Source organism: Mandrillus leucophaeus, unplaced genomic scaffold (genome assembly GCF_000951045.1).
Source record: "Mandrillus leucophaeus isolate KB7577 unplaced genomic scaffold, Mleu.le_1.0 Scaffold278, whole genome shotgun sequence".
Taxonomy (NCBI): Eukaryota; Metazoa; Chordata; class Mammalia; order Primates; family Cercopithecidae; genus Mandrillus; species Mandrillus leucophaeus.
Window position 1 is genome coordinate 2,271,229 of NW_012102898.1, and position 21,856 is coordinate 2,293,084.

Here is a 21,856-nt window from a genome sequence, read left to right on the forward strand (position 1 = left end):
AAGGAAGGAAGGAAGGAAGGGAAGGAAGGGGAGGAAGGGAGAAGGAAAGAAAGGAAGGAAGGAAGGAAGGAAGGAAGTAAAGAAGGAAGGAAGGGGCAAGGAGAGGCGAGGAGAGAAGAGAAGAGAAGGGAAGAGAAGCATTATCTCAAAATATTAGGAGAGTTAGGCACACAAGACCAAAGTAAAAAGAAAATGAAATTGAGATTTTAACAACAATAGAAAAAACATAAGTCTTCTTAAAACTATAAATTCAGCTGGGGTCAGTGGCTCATGGCTGTAATCCCAGAACTTTTGGAGGCCAAGGCAGGTGGATCACCTGAGGTCAGGAGTTCAAGACAAGCCTGGGCAACGTGGTGAAACACTGTCTCTACTAAAAAATACAAAAATTAGCCAGGCTTGGTGGTGGGCACCTGTAATCCCAGCTACACAGGAGGTTGAGGCAGGAGAATTGCTTGAACCCAAGAGGCGGAGGTTAAAGTGAGTCAAGGTCACACCACAGCACTCCATCCAGGGTGATAGAGTAAGACTTCGTCTCAAAATACAAAAACAAAACACCCATAAGTTAATGATTCTTCTCTTATTCAGACATTCAGCCTTTCTAAATTCAATATATGGAAGATGGGAATATTTTTGAGAAATAAAATAATAAGGCAATTAAAAAACCATGAGCATTAATATTAGAAATGGTATTATTTTGAATAACTGCCGTCCCAAAGTGTCAGATTTTATTTCTATATAAACAAATATTGTCTTCCATGTGTCACACAATACATTAAACATTATGGAAGATACAAAAATGACTAATGCAAGGTCTCAATGAGCTTGCATTCAAGAGATTTATGTTTTAATTATGTACATACAAAACATGTTGTTTAGTTTCTCAGAAATAGTTTACTTTGTAAACTTGTAAATCAAGAATTATTTTATTTATTATGTTTCCAAAAATATTTAGTCTTCTAAGAGCTCTGAAATACTACTGTTTTGGCAATCATTTGGGAAAAACCCTAAACTAGAATATTACATGATTGATAGAAGTAATAAAATAAAAACTGTTTACAGAAGATCAGAGATGTGACAAATGTTATGTAAAATACAAATATTACTAATATTTATTTAAAAATAATAATCCACAAGTCATTTCTTCCACAAAACTTTTATAAACTTAGTTTTGTAGTTAAACTTAGATAATGTAGGCCTTCAGTAAAGATAATGAGGTATAATTTGAAGTCAAATAATATGATGCTTTCAGTTTGGTTCTTCATACAAGGCTATCATAACCAAACAGCATGGTACTAACATAAAACTAGACATATAGATTGATAAAATATAATACAGAATTCAGAAATGAAGCCACATACCTAAGGTCAACTGATCCTTGACAAAGCCAACAAAAACATACACTGAGGAAAGAACACTCTATTCAATGAACAGTTCTGAGAAAATTACATTGTCATATGCAGAAGAATGAAACTGGACACCTATTTCTCATTATATATAAAAATTCACTCAAGGTGGATTAAGAGTTAATATCTGAATCTATAAAAGTACTAGAAGAAAACCTGGGACAAACTCATCTAGACATTGGTCTAGGCAAATAATTCATGATTAAAACCTCAAAAGGAAATGCAACAAAAACAAAAATAGACGATAAGACTATATTAAACTAAAAAGCTTCTGCACAGCAAATGCAACAAATCAACCAAGTGAACAACTTTCAGAATGGGAGAAAATGCATACAAACTATGCATCTGATAAGAGACTAATATCCAGAATCTACAATGAATGCAAACAACTCATAAACAACAACAACAAAGTAACCATTTTCAAAGTGGGCAAAAGACCTAACAGACATTTCTCAAAAGGAGGCATGCAAAAGACTGCAAAGGGCCATCGTGCACATGAAAGATATTTCTCAAAAGGAGACACAAATGGCTATCAAGCATATGAAAAAAATGCTCAACATCAGAGAAAGGTAAGTTAAAACCACAATGAAATAACAGCTTACACAAGTCAGAATGGCTGTTAGTATAAAGAAAAACAAACAAAGAAACAAACAAACAAAAAAAAACAAATGTTGGAAACACTGCAGAGAAAAAGAATTATTATACACTGTTACTAGGAATGTAAATTAGTACAACCTCTGAGAAACAGCATGGAGAATTCTCAAAAAACCCAAAATAGAACTACCATTTGATCCAGCAAACCCACTACTACTGCTACCCAAAGAAAAAGAAATCATTGCCTCAAAAGCATATCTATACCCATATATTTATTGAGGACTATTCAAAATAGCAAATGTACAGTAAGTATTCATCAATGGATGACTGGATAAACAAAATGTGCTATATATACACTGTGGAATATTACTCCTCCATTAAAAAGAAGGAAATCCTATCTTTTGCAGGAACATAAGATGGAACTGGAGGTCATTATCTTAAGTAAAATAATGCAGAAAGAGAAAGTCAAATCCTACTTGTTTTCTCTTATAAGTGAAAGCTAAATATGTGTACACATGGACATAGATATCGGAGACTCTGAAGAGTGGGAGGGAACGAGGAATGGAAAATTACTTAATGAGTACAAAGTACATTTTCTGGGTGCTTATTATACCAAAAGTCCAAACTTCACCACTATAGATCCATGTAACTAAACTGTACTTGTATCCCTCAAATTTATAGAAATAAAAGAAAATACAGATAATTAAAAACTTGCTACTGCATGTAAAGCACTCAGGGAGGCCTGTTGTGGAAAGCAACAATAGCATCTATGGTATTTAAGCCTATGGAGCTCTCAGAGTAGAGAAGAAACACCATATGAACAAAAGGGCTACTGCCGTTTTAGGAGGAACGTAAAAACGTTACTCAAAGATCAGAGGTTAGTTCCCAGAGTTCAGGAGATCAACCACTGAAGTGTAAATTTGCCTGGGAAAGGCATGCCAGGAAGAGGAATAGCCTAAGTGAAAAAATAACACAGAAGCAGTGCTTGGTTGAAATATAGAAGTAGGTATGAGCATAAAATTTTTAATATATAATATATATAATAGGAAAAGTATATATGTGTATTTTCTATATATATGAGTGTATGTATAGTGGTAAAAATTGTGGAACATTAATAATATTCTAGTGCTTTCTAGATTTCATTGTAGATATCTAAGATACTGGGTTAGCGAATAATCTAAGGAAATCAGTGGTAATGCAGTACATTTAATCCTGTGGCAGTAGGATAAAATGACCTCAGAATAAATTTAAAGTAATGAAAGAAAAATTAAATTGCTTGGTAATTATATAACACAAATTATGTTTAATCAGGATTAAAGACTAAAGAACACAATTGCAATGTTTCCTATTATCTATTGATTTAATAGTTGACAATAAATTAACTAGTATTAATAGCTAATACATTTGCCAGGCTATTGGCTAAACAATCATTCCCAGTATTTTTTTTTTTCTCAATAGTTACTATTGAGATGCAGGAGGTATAGAGGGAGGTCACACACAAAAAAAGAAGATTAAATAAATTTATATTTTATTAGGAAGAAATAGTATAACACATGCTACAATTGACCAACATTGATTCTTATCTTTCTGATATGTAAAAGTGTACCTACAATTTTACAGTGAATTAGATGATTTTTTTTACCCTACTGGTAGCAGCTGGTCAGTTTTTTGACAAACAATTGATATTTTTGAAGGAGCAGATTCAATTGGTTTCCTTACCCTGTTTGCTTAACAGCTTTATGTAAGTTTAATTTACATACTATAAAATTTACTTGTGTGCAAGTCAACCTAATTCCATCTTAATTGTTTCATCTAGCGCTACAACGAATAGTTTGACTAGCATAGATCACTGATCTAGAATTGTGTTTTGTTAGAACTATATGCATAGGAATTAAATTTGATAAATATTATTCTGTTGATGTCAAAAAGACACTATGATCTTGCCACAGAGTAGGAGAATTATCTGATATCTATAGTGTCTACAAAGTACTTTGGTACTTTGTGATGGGAATAAAATTATTTACCAAATATGCATTATCAGTGGAATATCAGAGAAAAATGCATTTAGTTTCGTTTTGATTCCCCCAAATAGCAAACCTAATATAACTTTTGATATTTCAACCAGTGTGAAAAATGTCTTTTTGCAGTTTGATATTGCTACTGTAACCGTAAAGTGGTTACTCATGGAGAGAGAGCAGCGTGCTCTCCCTGGTTCATAGATTTCAGGTTGAAAGTAATGAAAAGTATTCTCAGGAAGCCAGCTCAACACCTGCCTGGGCAGTGCACTGTACTATGAAGGTGATTCATATGTCTGCAAAGCGCATTTCACAAAGGTCCCAGGTATCAGTTAGTGGAGGGTATGAGTCTGAACATAAACATAATGTAATCGGAGTGACTTCATTGAGGTCCTTTTCTTCAGCAATCTCCATATAACTTTCTCTTTGTGTGCCTGTTGTCATATGATCACAAATGCATGTTTAAATCCAGAAGATGATAAAGCCAATTGAGGGAGCATTGTCAACTTTATAAAGATTTCAAAATTTTCCTAAAATACCTCAGTGGCCTGACTGGCCACAGCAGTGTCGATAGATACAGGGAGGTTGGAAAAATCTAGATTTTTAACTGCATATGTTGCTACCCTGAGGAAATCAGAGTTACGATATGACAGGCAAAATGAGAAACCAATATTAAATAGACAACCACTCATGTCCACTGGAGTTTAATAACTCTTTATTTCTTAGATGCTGTCTAAAGTTGACATTTTTTTTTCTTGGGTTATCCTTACACAATCTGCTGCAGTTCAGGAACTACTTGAAATTCTTTCCTAAAGTAGACAAAGTGAGATTTTTTTTTTTTTTTTTCAGTAAATGGAACCTATTTATTTTTTTCCAAGAGGAACAAATTACTTAGCTTTGATGATGACTACCTAACTCTTTTTCCTTGTTAGTCAACTATAACAGAATTATTTTTACGTTTCTACAATAAATTCTCAATGTCCTCGATAGGTTCTTTAAAATGGTGATTACAAGAGAAGGGACGTACAGCAGGTCCTTAAATTATGTGGTTTCCATTACTTCATTTCCTTATAACACTGACGGAAACAATATATGGTGTCATTATACTTTATCTTGCTTAAAATTTGCAGTTTCCAAGAACCTATGAATGATAAATGAGGACTTATTGCATAATCATTTGTGTGAGCAATTATTATTGTTGTAATTATTATTATCAATAGGAATGGGCTATAAAAAGATACATTGACAAAGCATATTCTATTGTGAAATTTTCTTTATCTTCTGCAGGTATTGTAAACCACAATTTAAATATTTTATCTTCTTAGCTTTTAATAAATATACTGACTTCAGAAAGTGAAAACTATCGTCAAATAGATTTTCATATGAAATTATATAAAATTAAAAATAAAATCTATAGGACTTCTAAAGATGTTTTATATAGCTTTTTTAAAGCATATAGAGAAATCATTCCTAAACTTATTATTTTTGCTCACGGAGCAAAAATGAAATGAAAGAAATTTGGGGAGGTAATAGAGAACCAAAAAATGTTGATGAATTTAATTATTTTATGCAGACTGGAGAAATAATGTAGAAAAACCTTGTTTTCAATTACATCCTATGAAATTCACTGATGTCTTCAACTGAGTTCATTTTTATACCTGCTTGAATTCTGCTACAAAATGTTAAGAAAAGGTCATCTTGAAGAATCACAGTTAATGTTGGTCAAGAGCTCTGCATTAGTGACTGTTGTTTCACAAAGAGCATGGCATGTAGAGACACTACTCTGAGTCAAGACTGTCAATTCCGAAGATAAAAGGTTGGTTATTTTATTGCCTAACTTTTGTCTCCTTATAGATTATCAGTCACAATTTTCTAATGGTATATTTCTCTTATTTATCGTGTTTGTAAAAGATTTCTTGAAAATGTTTGGAAACAATTTAACTGCATGTAACTTCATAACGTATCTTATCTTTATAAATTTTATGTAACTATTTTGACTAAAAAATTCTTTCAAACAAAATAATCTTTTTTTTTCTACTTCAGATAAGACTATTTCAAATTCTCATAATCATTCAAAATGTAGTAATTTTGGAAATTCTGGTCAAATTTTTTTTTTTTTTTTTTTTTTGAGACGGAGTCTCACTCTACTACCTAGGCTGGAGTGCAGTTGCACAATCTTTGCTCACTGCAACCTCTGCCTCCCGGGTTCAAGTGATTCTCTGTGCCTCAGCCTCCTGAGTAGTTGGGATTACAGGCGTGCACTACCACGCCTGACTAATTTTTGTATTTTTCAGTAGAGACAAGATTTCACCATGTTGACCAGGCTAGTCTTGAACTCCTGACCTCACGTGATCCATCCACCTCGGTCTCCCAAAGTGCTAGGATTATAGGTGTGAGCCATCACTCCCCGACTCTTGTCAATCTTAAAGAAGGAGACAAGATAACTTGAGTCCTGTATTTTTCAAGGACTGGGCTAAGAGCAGTGCCCTCATTTTCCCATAGGATTTAGGCATTACCATTCTAAGTTCATACACATGGAAACAGAAGCAAAAAACTTAAGTAATTTGATCAATTTATTAGGCAACTAAATAGTGTTCTAGGATTTTAACACAAAGCATCCCCAACTTCTTTTGCAATAAGCTTTACTATTTCAGAAAAAATATTTACAATTTATGCTATATTTATATCAGATTAATTAAACTATAATGTGACTTTAAATAGTATATTAATCTTTGGAAGAAAGGCCAAGTAAGCAGTTTCTTCATTGTATTTATAATAATGCCACGTCAAATAAATAATAATCTGACTGCGTCTTTGAAACTGGTAGTCATTATTAGGTGTAGGGAATTTTACTTGATGCTAAATGTTCTGTCCCTGTGAGATAGATGTTATTAACGCAAAAGAATCTGACTGATGAAATATTTGAAGTTCAATGTGTACTCCTTTTTAATATCATGTAACACAAAAAATTAAAATAATGAAATACATTAGGAGTGTTGATAAAAGAATATGTGGTATGCTCTTTGTATATAAAGATAGCCTGTCTGATCTTGCTATTTTTATGTACCTGACAATTAAATGTAGAATGTATCAATATAAATGTTTTCAGCTGCTATATTTTCTAAGTAAATATTCTTACATTAATTAAGATATGTAAACATTACATGAAAACTGATACGTGAGTTTAAAACATAAACACACAAATATGAAAATAAATAAATGACTTAGTAGTATTTACTGGGCATGTGAAAAAAACCCACTATGAGAACCATTTACACAAATGTATGAACTCCATTATTGACTATCAATGATTTATACATTTCATGTTAATTATGGTCAAAAGAGCTGATACTGACTACTATCAACAATTGTAAGGGAGGCTTAACTAGGATTTTGTAAAACAGTATACTCCTCTATTTTTCCTGACATCAGGTTTTAATTCAGGTTTTCAGGCTTCCTGAATTGGTCATCAGGAAGATTCAATATATTTGCATGAAATAGGCACAGGCATGGCTTAAATTATAAGCACTAACAAAAATAATATTAAGTAGTTCATAAGTTGTTAATTATGAAACAGCAATCAGAGAATCATCAAATGGACATTTGATGCTCAGGTAATGAGCATTACGAGATTTTCATGTCCAATTAAAAACTACACACTGGTCTTCCATTCTGTAATGAAATGGAACGTTTCCATTCTGTTTCTAAGGCCCTGGAATGATACGTGGTAGATTTCTGGCTCTGGCTCTGACCTATGTTATGGGAACTAAGCCCTTTGTGTAGGAATTTGATCATTCAGTTTTCGTAGTCATCACCTGTCAAAAATTTTGTGATTTCTGAAGAGGCACAGAAACCTTGAAATAATGATTTCTTTTTAACTCAGTTTACACTATATTAACTGAAGTAGGACTGAGATTTGAGCGGTGCTAATAAAGAACCATCATCCTAGATTTCTCTTGAATTTCATTTTCTGATCACTTAAAATGACCTTCTCACTCACTGGCCTTCCTCAAAATACATTGCTTAGGTTTAGCTCTTTCCTTAGATAGTAAAATGTTTTCTTTAATAACTGTAAAAAAATGTTTTCTTCCAATGAATCTAGCCAGAAATAGCACGTCTTTTATATTTTATCATCGTAGTCCCCTGCACCTTTTAAATGGTAGTTAATGTTAAACCATCACTTTTTAATGCACATTCATCCTTTGTTGGTATACATTGATCACAAATCATAAAATAATTATCTTAACAAAAGTCATTAAAAACAATAAATTTTTTCACAAGATGTTTCACCATACTGATAAATAAGATTTCAGTGTTAAAAAAAACATCAGATATTATTAATTTAAATTCTGTATCACATAGTAACTCAACAGCCACACAATTCATTTTCTGGATACAGCTATTCAGAGATGGTTTACAAAATAGGAAGCCAACGTCTCTGGAAGATCAAAATGGTTAATAAAATTTATCTTTCAGGGAAACAAGCCAATCCAAACACTGATTTTATTCATAAGCACTCATAAGCCTATGTTTTGAGGTGTCAAAAGTTATGTTTTATTATGATTGGTCTTCAGTGAAAATAACTGGAAACATGCTGAGATGGAGTCATGCTAATTAGGGGAATGGAATTAGAGTGATACTATTAATATACACCATTATAAGTGACTACTATTTCCATACTTCTTATATAACATGCCATCCAACATAACTGATTCTTTGGTTTTCAGCATGTTGGTAGTTTATTCCAGTCATTTTTTTGCACAATTTCAACTAAATTCATTAGTTCTGAGGATGTTTAATAGCATTGTAATTGGATTTTTAAGCACAAATTGCCAAATTTGTTGTTTGTGAAGACTAATGAACATTTTATTTTATATCCCACTTAGCACTTTCTACAGAAAACTGTCTAACTCTAAGATATTTGCATATTTAAAAGATCTTTAAAAACACTTTTGCCCCTTAATGACCTAGTAGGACAGATAATCATAGGTTCCCATGATGCATTAGTCAGTATAATACTGATATTAACACATATTAAAGTGGAAGTATGCACTTTATTCAATACACTAAAGCTCTGAAGAAAGGAACAAAGAAATGCCAGAGCAAAGAAAATTGTGTAGAGCAGCATTTGAATAGCAGCCTATTTATACTTGAGATAAACTTACTTTTGTTGTTTAATGAAGTACTCACAAACTGTAATATGTGTACATAAATGAATGCACATTGTATTTACATATTATGTTACTGATATATTTGCTTCCCCCAAATCACAAGCTATAGCAGTCCAACGCTATTAGAACATCACTCTCAGTGACCTGATTTATGCATCCAAGTGCATACACATACATGTATTTACTCACAAAACATATGCAAACATTCACATTCAGGCACATGGGCACACAAAATTGATGTTTGTTAGCCAATTGTATGCATAAAACGTGTAAAAGAATTTTTAAAAAAAATTCATAAAGGATGTTTATATCACGGCAGTATGCTATTAGGTAACTAACATTCTTTATAAATAAATGTTTGGCTTTGTATAGTATCGTTAATGGACTAATGTCATATATTTGTGTGCATGTGTCTTTATGCATGCATGCCTGTGTGACATGTGCATGCATGTGTGTTAGTATAATTCTAAACAAGGCAGTTGAAATAGTATCCCTGTTTCTTTCCTCTAGGGAGATGAGTATTTTAAGGTAGGAATTATACTTATTTTATATTTGAAGCAAATATCATTATTGGGAAAATAGAACAAAATGTGAAATATCACCATCAAAGAATGACAAACTTTTTCAACTAATTCTAAGCTCTTCTAATGCAATAATAATGTGTAATCATAAATATGTACATTTTTGTGCCACCACTTAGATTACTGGATTAATAAGCATGTTTTCCTAAATATTAAGTGATACCTTGGAAGTAACAGAAACTGCAGGTCTCATACTCATTGTAAGTTGCATTATGTTATTTATTTTATTATATCCCTATTTCTATTTTTCACTTTAACTACATATTACAATCTATTCTATAATTATAATGCATATAAGGATATATATATATATTCACGTGTATATTCTTCATTTCTATATCTATATATGTTCTACGTTGTTTTCTTTTTAAGGTACAAAAAAGAAAGAAAGAGTTAAGCAAGTATGTCTGACATCTATTCATGCCAGTATATTTCCATGTTGGAGCACTCCAGGAAAAGAAAGAAGGCAAGGGACCCAATCATATCCTCTTATAAACATGATAATGACAAAACTTTTGGTAAACAATCTCGTGGTATTAGCTAGAGAGAAAGTGCTTATCTATAACATCTTTTTAGTTGGATGTGTCTCACATAACACATTGGTAAACAAATCTATAATCTGTAGACTTATGGAACAGGGTTCCCTGAAAAATGGGTTATATGTTATGTAGTTATAGAGGTATAAAGAGATATTTATGATAAAAAATAGCTCCTTTCTGAATTAGTTATGTGGCTATGCCATTTACTTGGAGATGCCACATGTTGATCTAATTCAGAGTGCTTCTCGCGGTCAGGAAGGATGTAGGGTGCTGCTGGAATATCCTAGATCTCTCTCTACTTCATCGATCTCATAAATATGCATATCCTCAAAATTTTAGAAAAACTTGAGATTTGTTACTGAACACTTGTCTAAATTAAAAATGAGTTTTACTTAACTCAATTTTTAGCAAAACATTGATTGTCAATGGGGACATTTGCTTTTTTATGGTTTTTGGATTATGCTGCTGTAGCAAATCCTGTAATACATTATTAAGCAGCCTTCATTACCATTTTGGCCTGATATGACAGGATATAATTGATGTGATATAATGTCTTATGATATGATTGATATAATATGTTCTGGCCATTAAAAAATAAAAGGAGAGCAGATTTATATTTTTTCCTAAAAAAATATTTATGTCTTTGGCATTATTTTATTTTATTTTTTTACATAACACAGTATTTGAGGGGTGAATAATTTACTCATTAGAAAAAATTGCCAACTCAAGAAATATAAATCCCCCAGTGCAATACAATTATATATATGTGTGTATGTATGTATATCTGACAATTTATGTGACAAGCAAAATCTATGCAGGAAAATTTCAAAGAACTATTTACTCTCTTCAGCAAAGAATTAAAACTAACATATAAGCAGAGCAAATAATATATTTGAAAATCTCATTCAACTTTTGTAATATGCCATATTTGTTTTAAACAGAGATTATTTATTTGTTACAGAAATATTGAAGGATATGTAACATTTTCTTGCATGGGTATAAATAATGGATAATCAACATAATAGGGAAAGTGGTTAATTTATTTTCAATTATTTCATTACATTGTTTTAGAAAAAGTGAGGATACGTTTAAAATGTGTTAAAATCACATTATCTGATGGAAAAGAGCATCTAGAAATAAAAACCATTGCTTTTTAATTTACTGTAGCAAACGCTTGCATGCAAGTTATGTGTAAACACACTAACCTGTTTTAGGATCGACGGAGAAGTAGGGTTGTCCCTGGAGAATGCTGTAAACCACCCGAGCACTGTTTCCATAGGTAGGGTCATCTGCATCAGTAGCTGTCACCTGTAGAACAGAGGTACCTGTGCATTCAGGAAAACAAATTTTAGTGTGTGATGGCATTTAGCATATGATTAATTTGAACACAGAAAATGGGTATGGTGAAATGTCTATGGAGATCAGTAATGGTTGTGTCCTAGTAAATTTAATTAAATGTATGTATAAAACATATTACTTGCTTTCTTTCCCTGCCATCAACTGTAATCAAAGAGAGTCTAAAATATAATATTGGTCTCAAACCTTTTAACATGGTTCTTTATGTGCTGGTAACATTGTGAATAGTCTCTTTTGATTTTCATTAAAAAAGCAATAAAACATAACCAAGGTTTGGTCGGCTTGCGCTAATAAATCAAATTGGTACTAACTGTGCAGTTAAATCAGAGGTATGATAAAGCTGTATATAACATGTTTCATGACTGTTTTGAAAAGTGGAGGTGGAATGATTTGTGATTAAGTCGGGAAGGTGGGTGAGTTGACATTCAATTATCAATGACATCACAACACTCCATTCAACTCATTTTCTGTGTTACACATTCTTTTTATTTATTACCTGCATAATTAATGAGTCACATAACTGGTCTCCTTTTTTTGTTTGTTTTTTTGTTTGTTCGTTTTTGAGACATGAGATGGAGTCTTTCTCTGTCATTCAGTATGGAGTGCAGTGGCACGATCTTGGCTTACTGCAACCTTTGCCTCCCAGATTCAAGGGATTCTCCTGCCTCAGATTCCTGAGTAGCTAGGACTACAGGAGCCCTCCACCATGCCCAGATAATTTTTTTATTTTTAGTAGAGGGGTTTCACCATGTTGGTCAGGCTGGTCTTGAGCTCCTGATCTCTGGTTATCTGCCCCCTCAACCTCCCAAAGTGCTGGAATTAAAAGCATGAGCCACTGTGTGCAGCCAACTGGTCTACTAAGTTCAAATCTCATTCCTTTAGTGTCTCGTACACAGTGCCAACATTGCACTGGATTTTTTATAATAAAAATGAATTATAAATTCATTTATAACATTACAAATACTATATTTTGAGGTAATAAAATTATTGAATGTAGTATGCTCATGCCTTTATGCTTACTTTTTAAAACCCAATTTGTATAATTAGATACACCTATATAATATTTCAATTGTTTCTAAACGAAAACTTAATCTAAGTATAACATGACAACCATATATTAAGGGATATACAACTTCATTGCAGAACTAGTGGGTAAGAATGCTCATCTAAGAATTCACATCTATTCATAAAATGTACCTGATGAATCATCTAATAGTGCACACTTGATATTTTATTCCACGTCACTAGAAAAATTCTACCTACTAATTTGGGTTATCTATCAAGTAAAAATATTTTTACAATCAAATGATCTTGTATGGAATTTTGTATTCATTTTGGTATTTGAATATCGAAGCACTGACAATTAAGAGTTTTTTATTTTAGTAATGATGTCAATGATTCAGGACCTAATGTCTGTTCAACTAGAAAATGTGTACTTCTAGGCCTGGGCGTGGTGGCTCACGCCTGTAATCCCAGCACTTTGGGAGGCTGAGGCTGGGGGGATCACCTGAGATCAGGAGTTCGAGATCAGCCTGGCAAACATGGCAAAACCCTGTCTCTATTAAAAATAGAAAAATTAGCTGGGCTTGGTGGCGCATGCCTGTAATCCCAGCTAGTTGGGAAGCTGAGATAGGAGAATTGCTTGAACTCGGGAAGTGGAAGTTGCAGTGAACCAAGATTGTGCCATCGCACTCCAGCCTGTTCAACAAGAGCGAAACTCCGTCAAACAAAAAAAAAAAAAAAAAAAAGAAGAGAAAATTTGTACTTCTTTGTTGAACTTCAGACACAAGTTTAGGGAAAGCTTGTTCTGTGTCTTCAAGTGATCCTAGAAAATAGAATTAATATGCCAAGTTCACCTAACAATCCTTATTAGCAGATCATAAATATTTATAATATATTAAGGATTCTGGCCCCTAAAAAGTATTTTAACAATGAGACTCTAAGAAGAAATATGACTTGCAATTATCCATCCTCAGAGGATGAGAGCTGTGTTATGTCTAAAAGAGATTTCAAATTATAGACCAATAAAATAGTATGGTGACAGTAACTGCTGTTTAGAATGCTGAGAAACTGGGTCACTCATACTCTGTGGGTAGAAATGTGATTGTTTGGCAATTTCTTAAAAAACTAAACACACATTTACCCAGTAAATTGAATAGGGAATTTTTTTATTTTTTATTTTTATTTTATTATTATTATTTTTTGAGACAGAGTTTTGTTCATGCTGCCCAGGCTGTAGTACAATGGCACAATCTTGGCTCATTACAACCTCCACCTCCTGGGTTCAAGTGATTCTCCTGTCTCAGCCTCTTGAGAAGTTGGGATTACAAGCGCCTGCCACCATGCCCAGCTAATTTTTTCTATTTGTAGTAGAGATGGGGTTTCACCATGTTGGCCAGGCTGTGAACTCCTGACCTTAGGTGATTCGCCCGGCTCAGCCTCCCAAAGTTCTGGGATTACAGGTGTGAGCCACCGCATCCAGCCCTAGCATTTTAACAAATAAATAAAAACTGATGTTCATAGAAAACCCTGCTTACAAATATTCATAGTGGCATTGTTCATGATAGCCCCACACTGGAAACCATCCTGACGTCCTTCAATGAGAGACTTGTTAAACGAACTGGTACATTCATAGTATGAAACATTACTCAACAATAAAAATGAATAGACTATGGATACATGCAACAACTTGTATGAATCTTCAGGGAATCAACTAAATGAAAATTAAGTAAATCCCAAAAGGTTGTATACTATGATCCCATTTATATAGCATTTTTGAAATGAAAAAAAAAAATTTAGAAATGAATAACAAGTTATTATTTTCTGGAGATTTTGGGAGACAGACTAGAGCAATGAAGTTTGGTATAGAAGGGAAGCATAAGGGATCCTTATGATATTGGAGCTGTTCAATATTTTAATTATGATAATTGACATACAAATAGGCACAGCTGATAAAATTCTGTAGAACTAAGCTCACTCGTACACACAGACATACACACACACACACACAAATGTATACAAGTAAATCTAGGGAAACCTAATGACAATCAGTAGATTTTACTATTTCAATAACCTGGTTATGATATTGCTTTATAGTTTTGCATGATCTTACCATTGTGAAAAAAAAAAAAAGATTTGCAAAATGTTACCATTACACGTGAATCTACAACGGTCTCAAAATTACAAGTATTAAAGACAAAGATGAGTTCTTGCCTCTGTGCTACTCCATTATTAGAGAGGTAGTTTGGGTTTGTGTGTCCTGTGAGTTTTCTCAATATACCACTAACTTTTCTGGCTTGATTAAATCAATTCCTACCACAAACTGTCCTAAGCTGGTCACATACAGACTATCTCTTCCACTATAAAGTATAATTAGTTATTAACATAGCATATTAGGGACTTTTTATGTGATGGCACAACACTTGAGCCATAACCAATATTTAACCCTCCAACTTATTCAGAGAATACCACTAGGTAGGCATCTACAACTAAAAGTTGATTTTAAACACATTTTCATTGGTACCTCACTGAAAAAAATAAAATAAAATAAAGTCTGTTGTTAGGTACCCAGATTAGGCTTTAAATGTGCAGCAAGCTTAAAATATGGTTAAAAATGGTCTACAATTATTTCAATTAAATCTTTCTTTGAAAGTCAGGCACAGTGGCTCATGTCTGTAATCCCAACAATTTGGGAGGCCAAGGCAGGCAGATCACCTGAGGTTGGTGGTTTGAGACCAGCCTGACCAACATGGAGAAATCTCATCTCTACTAAAAATACAAAACTAGCTGGACATGGTGGTGCATGCCTGTAATCCCAGCTACTTGGGAGGCTGAGGCAGGTGAATTGCTTGAACTAGGGAGGCAGAGGTTGAAGTGAGCCGAGATCATGCCATTGCACTACGAACTGAGCAATGAGAGTGAAACTCCATCTCACCACCACCACCACCACCACCACCAACAAAAATCTTTCTTTGATCTGATAAGAGAAGTGTTAATAGTTCTAGGCACATAGGGATTACTGGGACTTGGGAGAGGGAAAACTACAGAAAACAGTAGAATAACGGCCATTGAAAAACTAGGCTTATACACTCCTCAGGTTTTGAAATTAGCTCTGGCCCTGAAATAGCAATTTAAGCCTAAATAGTTTTTAATATCTAAATAGCAGTCCCTGGGTAACTATTTCATGCAAAAAGCTGAGAAGTACAAACAGTGCAAGATCACTCCTCATTTGCTATAATAGGTTGAATTGCCACATGAAAGAAAGAGAGTTGCTCTTTTTAGCTTGAGGTGTCTATAAAAGTCTAGCCTTGTTAAGTGAGAGTCGAGATACATGAAGGCAGTGACAAGTTAAATAAGGAAAAACAAGAAAAGGAGATGAAAAAGGAAGAAGGGTAGCATGGTGATATTGTCTAAGTGATTGTTTAAAGTAACAAAGGAAAGTTAGTAGAGCAGACAAAAAAATATATATAGTAACTCTCTGCCCTGATCCAAAAGAATGGTCATTAATAGCTACATACATTTCTGCACAGGAAGTCTCACAAAATTCTCTTTGTGTGTGAAGCAAAGAGCAACAAATTGCCTCTTGTACTATGTCTACTGTACTTCGGTGGTGCCTGAAGGCATCAGGGTACTGACTGTATCAGTATTGCTGACTGAAGGGAACACACACACTTATGAATAGCAGAACCCAACTAAATGCCAACTCATCAGAGAACAGAACAGGGTTGGACATAAATAGCAGGGATGGAAAATAAATCTCTTGCCCCATTTTTCAAGGATCTTTTACAAGGTAGGACTGGAAAGAAAGCTTAGAGCTGAAAGAAAAATATATTCATATCTTAAATTCTTATTTATTTGAAATCTAGATGGAAAATTGTAAGACTTGGTATATTCAGTAATTCTTTATACTAGAAAAAAGTGTGTGCTTTTATTAATGCTATAGGCTAAATGTTCATGTGCCCCTCAAATTCCTATGTTGAAATCCTAACTTCTAGCGTGATGGTATTTGGGGGCAGGGTTTTTGCAAATACCGCGTGAGAGCAGATTCCTCTTTATTAAGAGATTAGTGACTTTATTAAGAAGACCCCAAAGAGCTTCCTCATTCCTTCTGCCATATGATGACACAGCAAGAAGATGGCCTTCTGTGAACCAGGAAGTGTGCCATCATCATGGAATCTGCTTGCACCTTGATCTTGCACGTCCCATCCTTCAGAATTGTCACAAACAAATGTTGTTTAAGCCACCTACACTATGGCTTTCTGTTACATGAGTCCAAATAAACTAAGACAATCAATCAATCAATCAATAAACAAAAAGGAAATGAATAAGTAAGCTAATCAAGGTATATCTTATGGGTTAAATCACATCCTCCAAAATGGATATGTTGAAGTCCTAATCCCCCGTACCTCAGAATGTGACCTTCTTTAGAAATAGTACTTTTTAAATGAAATTAGTTAAGAGAAGATCATGCCAGAGTAGTGTTGGCCCTAATCTACATTGACTGGCATCCTTATAAAAATGAAAAATGTGGAGAAAGGTACATATACACAGGGATAACACCATGTGAAGATGAATGTAAATATTAGGGCGATGTGGCTACAAGCCAAAAACACCAAAGATGGTCAGCGAACTACTAGACACTATGGGAGAGCTGTGAAACAGGTCCTTTCTCTGTTCAGAGAGAATAAACTGCTGACACCTTGTTCTCAGGCATCTAGCTTCCAGACTGTGAGATAATACATTTCTGTTGTGTCAGTCACCCAGTCTGTGGCACTTTTGTAGGGTCACACTCTAGCAAATGAAGATGGTGTGCTAGAGTTTCAGTGGGAAAAACTGACATTTATTCTCATAATTTTTAGTTGCTATTTAATCTGGGCAAAACTATGAAGTTATAAGTCAAGAAAAAGATTGTGTATTATATTTGAAACCAGATCCATCATAAGAGAGATAAAAAGTTATTGTTACAAATAGATTAAAGTAAATAAAGATGAATATCTGATATTTTTGATCAGACACTTCTAATGATCTGCCTGTTGACATTTTTGAAGTTAGTTAATGTACTGTATTGGGCATTTTAATGAATTTTATCACTCATTAAAAGTTCAAGTGAAACAGATTCTCAGTATTTACATCTCTGTCTGAGAAAAGTCTCCTATTTGAATAATTCAATTTCTTTATTCATACTGTGTGCCCAAATTTTCGGCATAGTAGAAAAGAAAAAAAAAGTTCTCTACAGTGCAAGACTTCAAAATGGAAATATATAATGTCTAAAATTCCATTATTCTACCAGAATATTAAAATAGGAATCTAATTTTCTCTGGGAATTATTATATAGGTTTGATGAATAGATATTAAACCAACAGTTCCTCTCTCTAGATAATTGGTTTCTCAATTAAAGAAATATCTTTCAAAAGTGCTTTAGAAACATTCTTATATTTTGAAACTGTTTCCCTTAAAAACTATAATTACAAAAATGTTGTATTTCAAGTTTCATTGGTTATTTGGTATATCATATTTTCATGTTAAATATTTCCTGTGGCACACAGTTAGCTGTTCCCATGCTGAGGATTAGTTTCTCTCAGTTGATGTTTTACACAAATCTGAGGAAGATTTAAGTATATGAGAATGCTTTCAAGATATCTTTTCTACAATAAAACTTAAGTCTTATTTTCTTTAGGGACTGCCCTGTGTCATTCTCATTCTTTTCATTTGTTTTTTGGTACTACTGCTTTATAAATAGCACGCATTTTGCACAGATGCACATCAATAAGAAACAGAAAGAGCAGACTTCCTGGAAAGTTTCTAAAAACCAATTTGAAATATTTAATAAGGCATTTTTATACTAAGCAAATACTCTCTGAGACTACAAATTGTTATGCATGACTCATCAGGGTTCACAGCTCTGTTAAAATCTCAAGAGATTCAATGTTGAATAAGATCTTTGAGTAAAAATAAGCTAGAGATTTACGAAGGCTCAGAGTACCTCTCTGAAGGAATCTCTTAGGGCTTAATTCTCAGAAGAATTTCCCAGGAAATGTGAAAAAGCAATAGTCATCAAGACACAACTTAAATTTCATTCTATACAGGAGAACTGTAATTTCACCAACGACCAATAACACTGAATTCTAGTCATTGTGTAATTTTATAAAGTTTCGAGTATTCACTCAAGCCTTTGGATTGAAAAGAAAAACATTTCTGCAAGTACACATATGAAACATCTGGGCTGAGTACCAAAACAAAATTCACTATTTTGTGTACTAACTATAAAACCACAGCAATTGTTAATTTCTGTGCACTTTCAATAAGATCTTATTTATGGAACTAACTAATGTGAAATTTCACATTCACACGTACAACTTATATTCTGCTCCATAAATGGAAAAAATAATAATCAGGGAAATAATATGTATTCAGTGCCAGTGATGTGGTAGCCCTCTGTTATAAGCCATTGAATATAATAAAATAATTAAATTAACATTAATATTGAGAAAATGACATTTAATACTGTTTTACCCATAGAGAAGTTGAGGTTCAAAAACATTGTTTAGTCGACAATTGGAGAAGGCAGAATTCAAGTCCAGCCCTATCTATTTTGATATGTAGCAGTCTTTCTCATATACGCTATTACTCAATCCAGTCAAGGTCTGCTGAATCTTGTTTAATATTTACAATATTTTCTGCAGTTGTTTTGTGTGGTCCTTGATGGTGTATAAGGACACTGTGGATGCATCTACTTGGGCAGAAGAAGCTTTCTATCACATTTCCTATAGTGAAAGGCCGAGGCACTAAATCCATTTTGTCAAATAAGAGTATGTGGCAGAATACTTAGAAGGGAGTAATATCCAGGTACTAACAACATTGTTGTTCTCCTCTGCAGTCTTGTAGAATGTTCATAATTCTCTTCATAGTTGTACAGAGTAAATGGCTGTGGTGAAAACTGACTGGACTGATCATATGCCCACTAATCTTACATATCTTACAAGTATATTTGTATATTATCTCCAATTAATTTCCTACCCTGTCCTGCTCTGCTCTGCTTGCAGAAACTTAATACCTGTCATTGATATTGATTAGCTTTTCTTACCAACAGAATAAGGGGAAGTAATAGACGGAAATTGAAAAACAATAATAAGTCAATCTCTCTGTCTCTGCCTTTCTGTCTCTGTCTCCCTCCCACCTTCTTTCTGCTTCGGATGATTTCTCTGACTAAGATTGCAGAACTTCAGTGGTTCCAGCTCCCTTTCAGCTGTGCCCTACCATGGTCCATTCTATAAGATCCAGGTTCTGGGCTTAGGTAACACTACTCCTCTCAGCCTTAAAGGAGCCCTACTGTTGCAGGGATTGTTTCATAGGGTACTATTTGACTTTTCAGTCCCTCCATTTTTGTAACTTGTTCTCAATTTTTCCTATTTGTCTAACCGCCAGTTGATGTGTTTTTCTGCTGGAACTTTGACTGACACAGAAGGTATTAACAGATTTCTCCCCAATGGTCCTTTACCCATTTTGAAGAGTAATGACTACACACTATGAAACACAAAGGTTAGATTCTATATTTGATGCTAATATAGTGAGTACAAGTTAAATATCTCTCACGCTTGGGACCAACATTTCAGATTTCAGATTCTTTTCAGTTTCAAATATTTGCATATACATAATGAGACACTTTGGGGATGGGACCCAAGTTTAAATATGAAATTCATTTAAATTTCATATGCATCTTATTTCTATAGACTGAAAGTAAGTTATGTTGTTAATAATTTTGTGAACGAAACAATATTTGTGTACATTTACCCACCAGAAAGCATTATCTCAGCCACCTATGTGGACAATCTCTGGCTGTTTGGCATCACCACTATTTCTGACTCTGAATTTATATGCTACTGATAAACAATCATTTTCACACAGAAGTACTAAATGGTTAAAAAAAAAAAGCATACAATTAATGCAGTGAAAAAGTAATGTATTTGTAGTAGCTAAGTAGAAGAACAGCATCACCAGAATACATATATGAGCCATTAAACAATAAACTAAAAGATTACTGTCTACTGTACTTTTTAAGGAGAGAATAAACATCAGAAGCAATTGAGGGACCAGGAAATGGTTCCTTTGGAGATGGCTATTTAAAATTTTTTCTCTAGAGTCACTTGCCTTATTAGCAATTGTTTACATCTTTGATTTTATAGATGGACAAGATTTTTTGTTCTGTTACAAATGCACACTACTCTATTCCTACAATGACCCTATCACATATTTTCATCACATAGGAACTTTTCTTCAGTGTTAAACAATGTCATCTTCATCATCATGTGAGCATTCAGAAAGTTTTGGATTTTGGAGCATTTTGGATTTCAGATTTTGGAATTAGGGATACTCAATCTGTACTTTAAAATGAGAATCTGGATGCCCTTTGCATTCAAAAACGTGAATTACTCAGCATATTAGAACCTGACAAATACATCATCTAGAGAGTTATTTATTGCATGTGAAATGAAATGATGAATTTCTTAGGAGAGAATGTAATATATATATATATATATATATATAGAGAGAGAGAGAGAGAGAGAGAGAGAGAGAATGTTTAAGAACTCAAATATTTGTTGTCAAAGTATCCTATAAATTATTTCTCTTATGTGTGCTATGTTTTAGAGATGGTTTCTTGAGATTAGCTTCCATTTTACTTAATTAATGAAGTGGAAAGTAACGGTGTCACCATCAAGAATTAATTCATGAGCCTGCATGATGGCTCACACTTGCAATCCCAGCATTCTGGGAGGCTGAGGCTGGTGGATTGCTTAAACTCAGTAGTTTAAGACCAGCCTGGGCAACATGGCAAAACCCTGTTTCTGCAAAAAATACAAAAATTAGCCAGACTTGGTAGTGCACACTTGTGGTCCTAGCTACTCAGGAGGCTGAGGTAGGAGACTCAGTTGACCATCAGAGGGCAAGGCTGCAGTGAGCCCTGATTGTGTCACTGCACTCCAGCCTGGGTAACAGAGTGAGACCTTGTCTCAAAAAATTTAAAAAAAAAATGTATTTTTTAAAACTATGAGAAAGGCCTAGTGCAGTGGCTCATACCTATAACAGAACTGTGAGAGGCCAAGTTGAGCTCAGGAGTTTGAGCCCAGGTGTTCAAGACCAGCCTGGGCAACATAGAGATATCATGTTTCCACAAAAAAAAGAAATTTTTTTTTTTTTTTT

The 21,856-nt window shown here is 33.7% G+C and overlaps 1 protein-coding gene across 4 annotated transcripts in view; it reads right to left on the reverse strand.

The window, feature by feature from the left end:
• CDH18 (cadherin 18, type 2) overlaps positions 1–21,856 on the reverse strand; it is a 1,248,329-nt gene that overhangs the window by 253,608 nt on the left and 972,865 nt on the right. For all 4 annotated transcript variants that reach the window (XM_011984981.1, XM_011984983.1, XM_011984982.1 and 1 more), the window contains one exon: positions 11,509–11,628. In XM_011984981.1, coding sequence (XP_011840371.1) covers positions 11,509–11,628 — 120 coding nt within the window. The remainder of the gene's footprint in view (positions 1–11,508; positions 11,629–21,856) is intronic.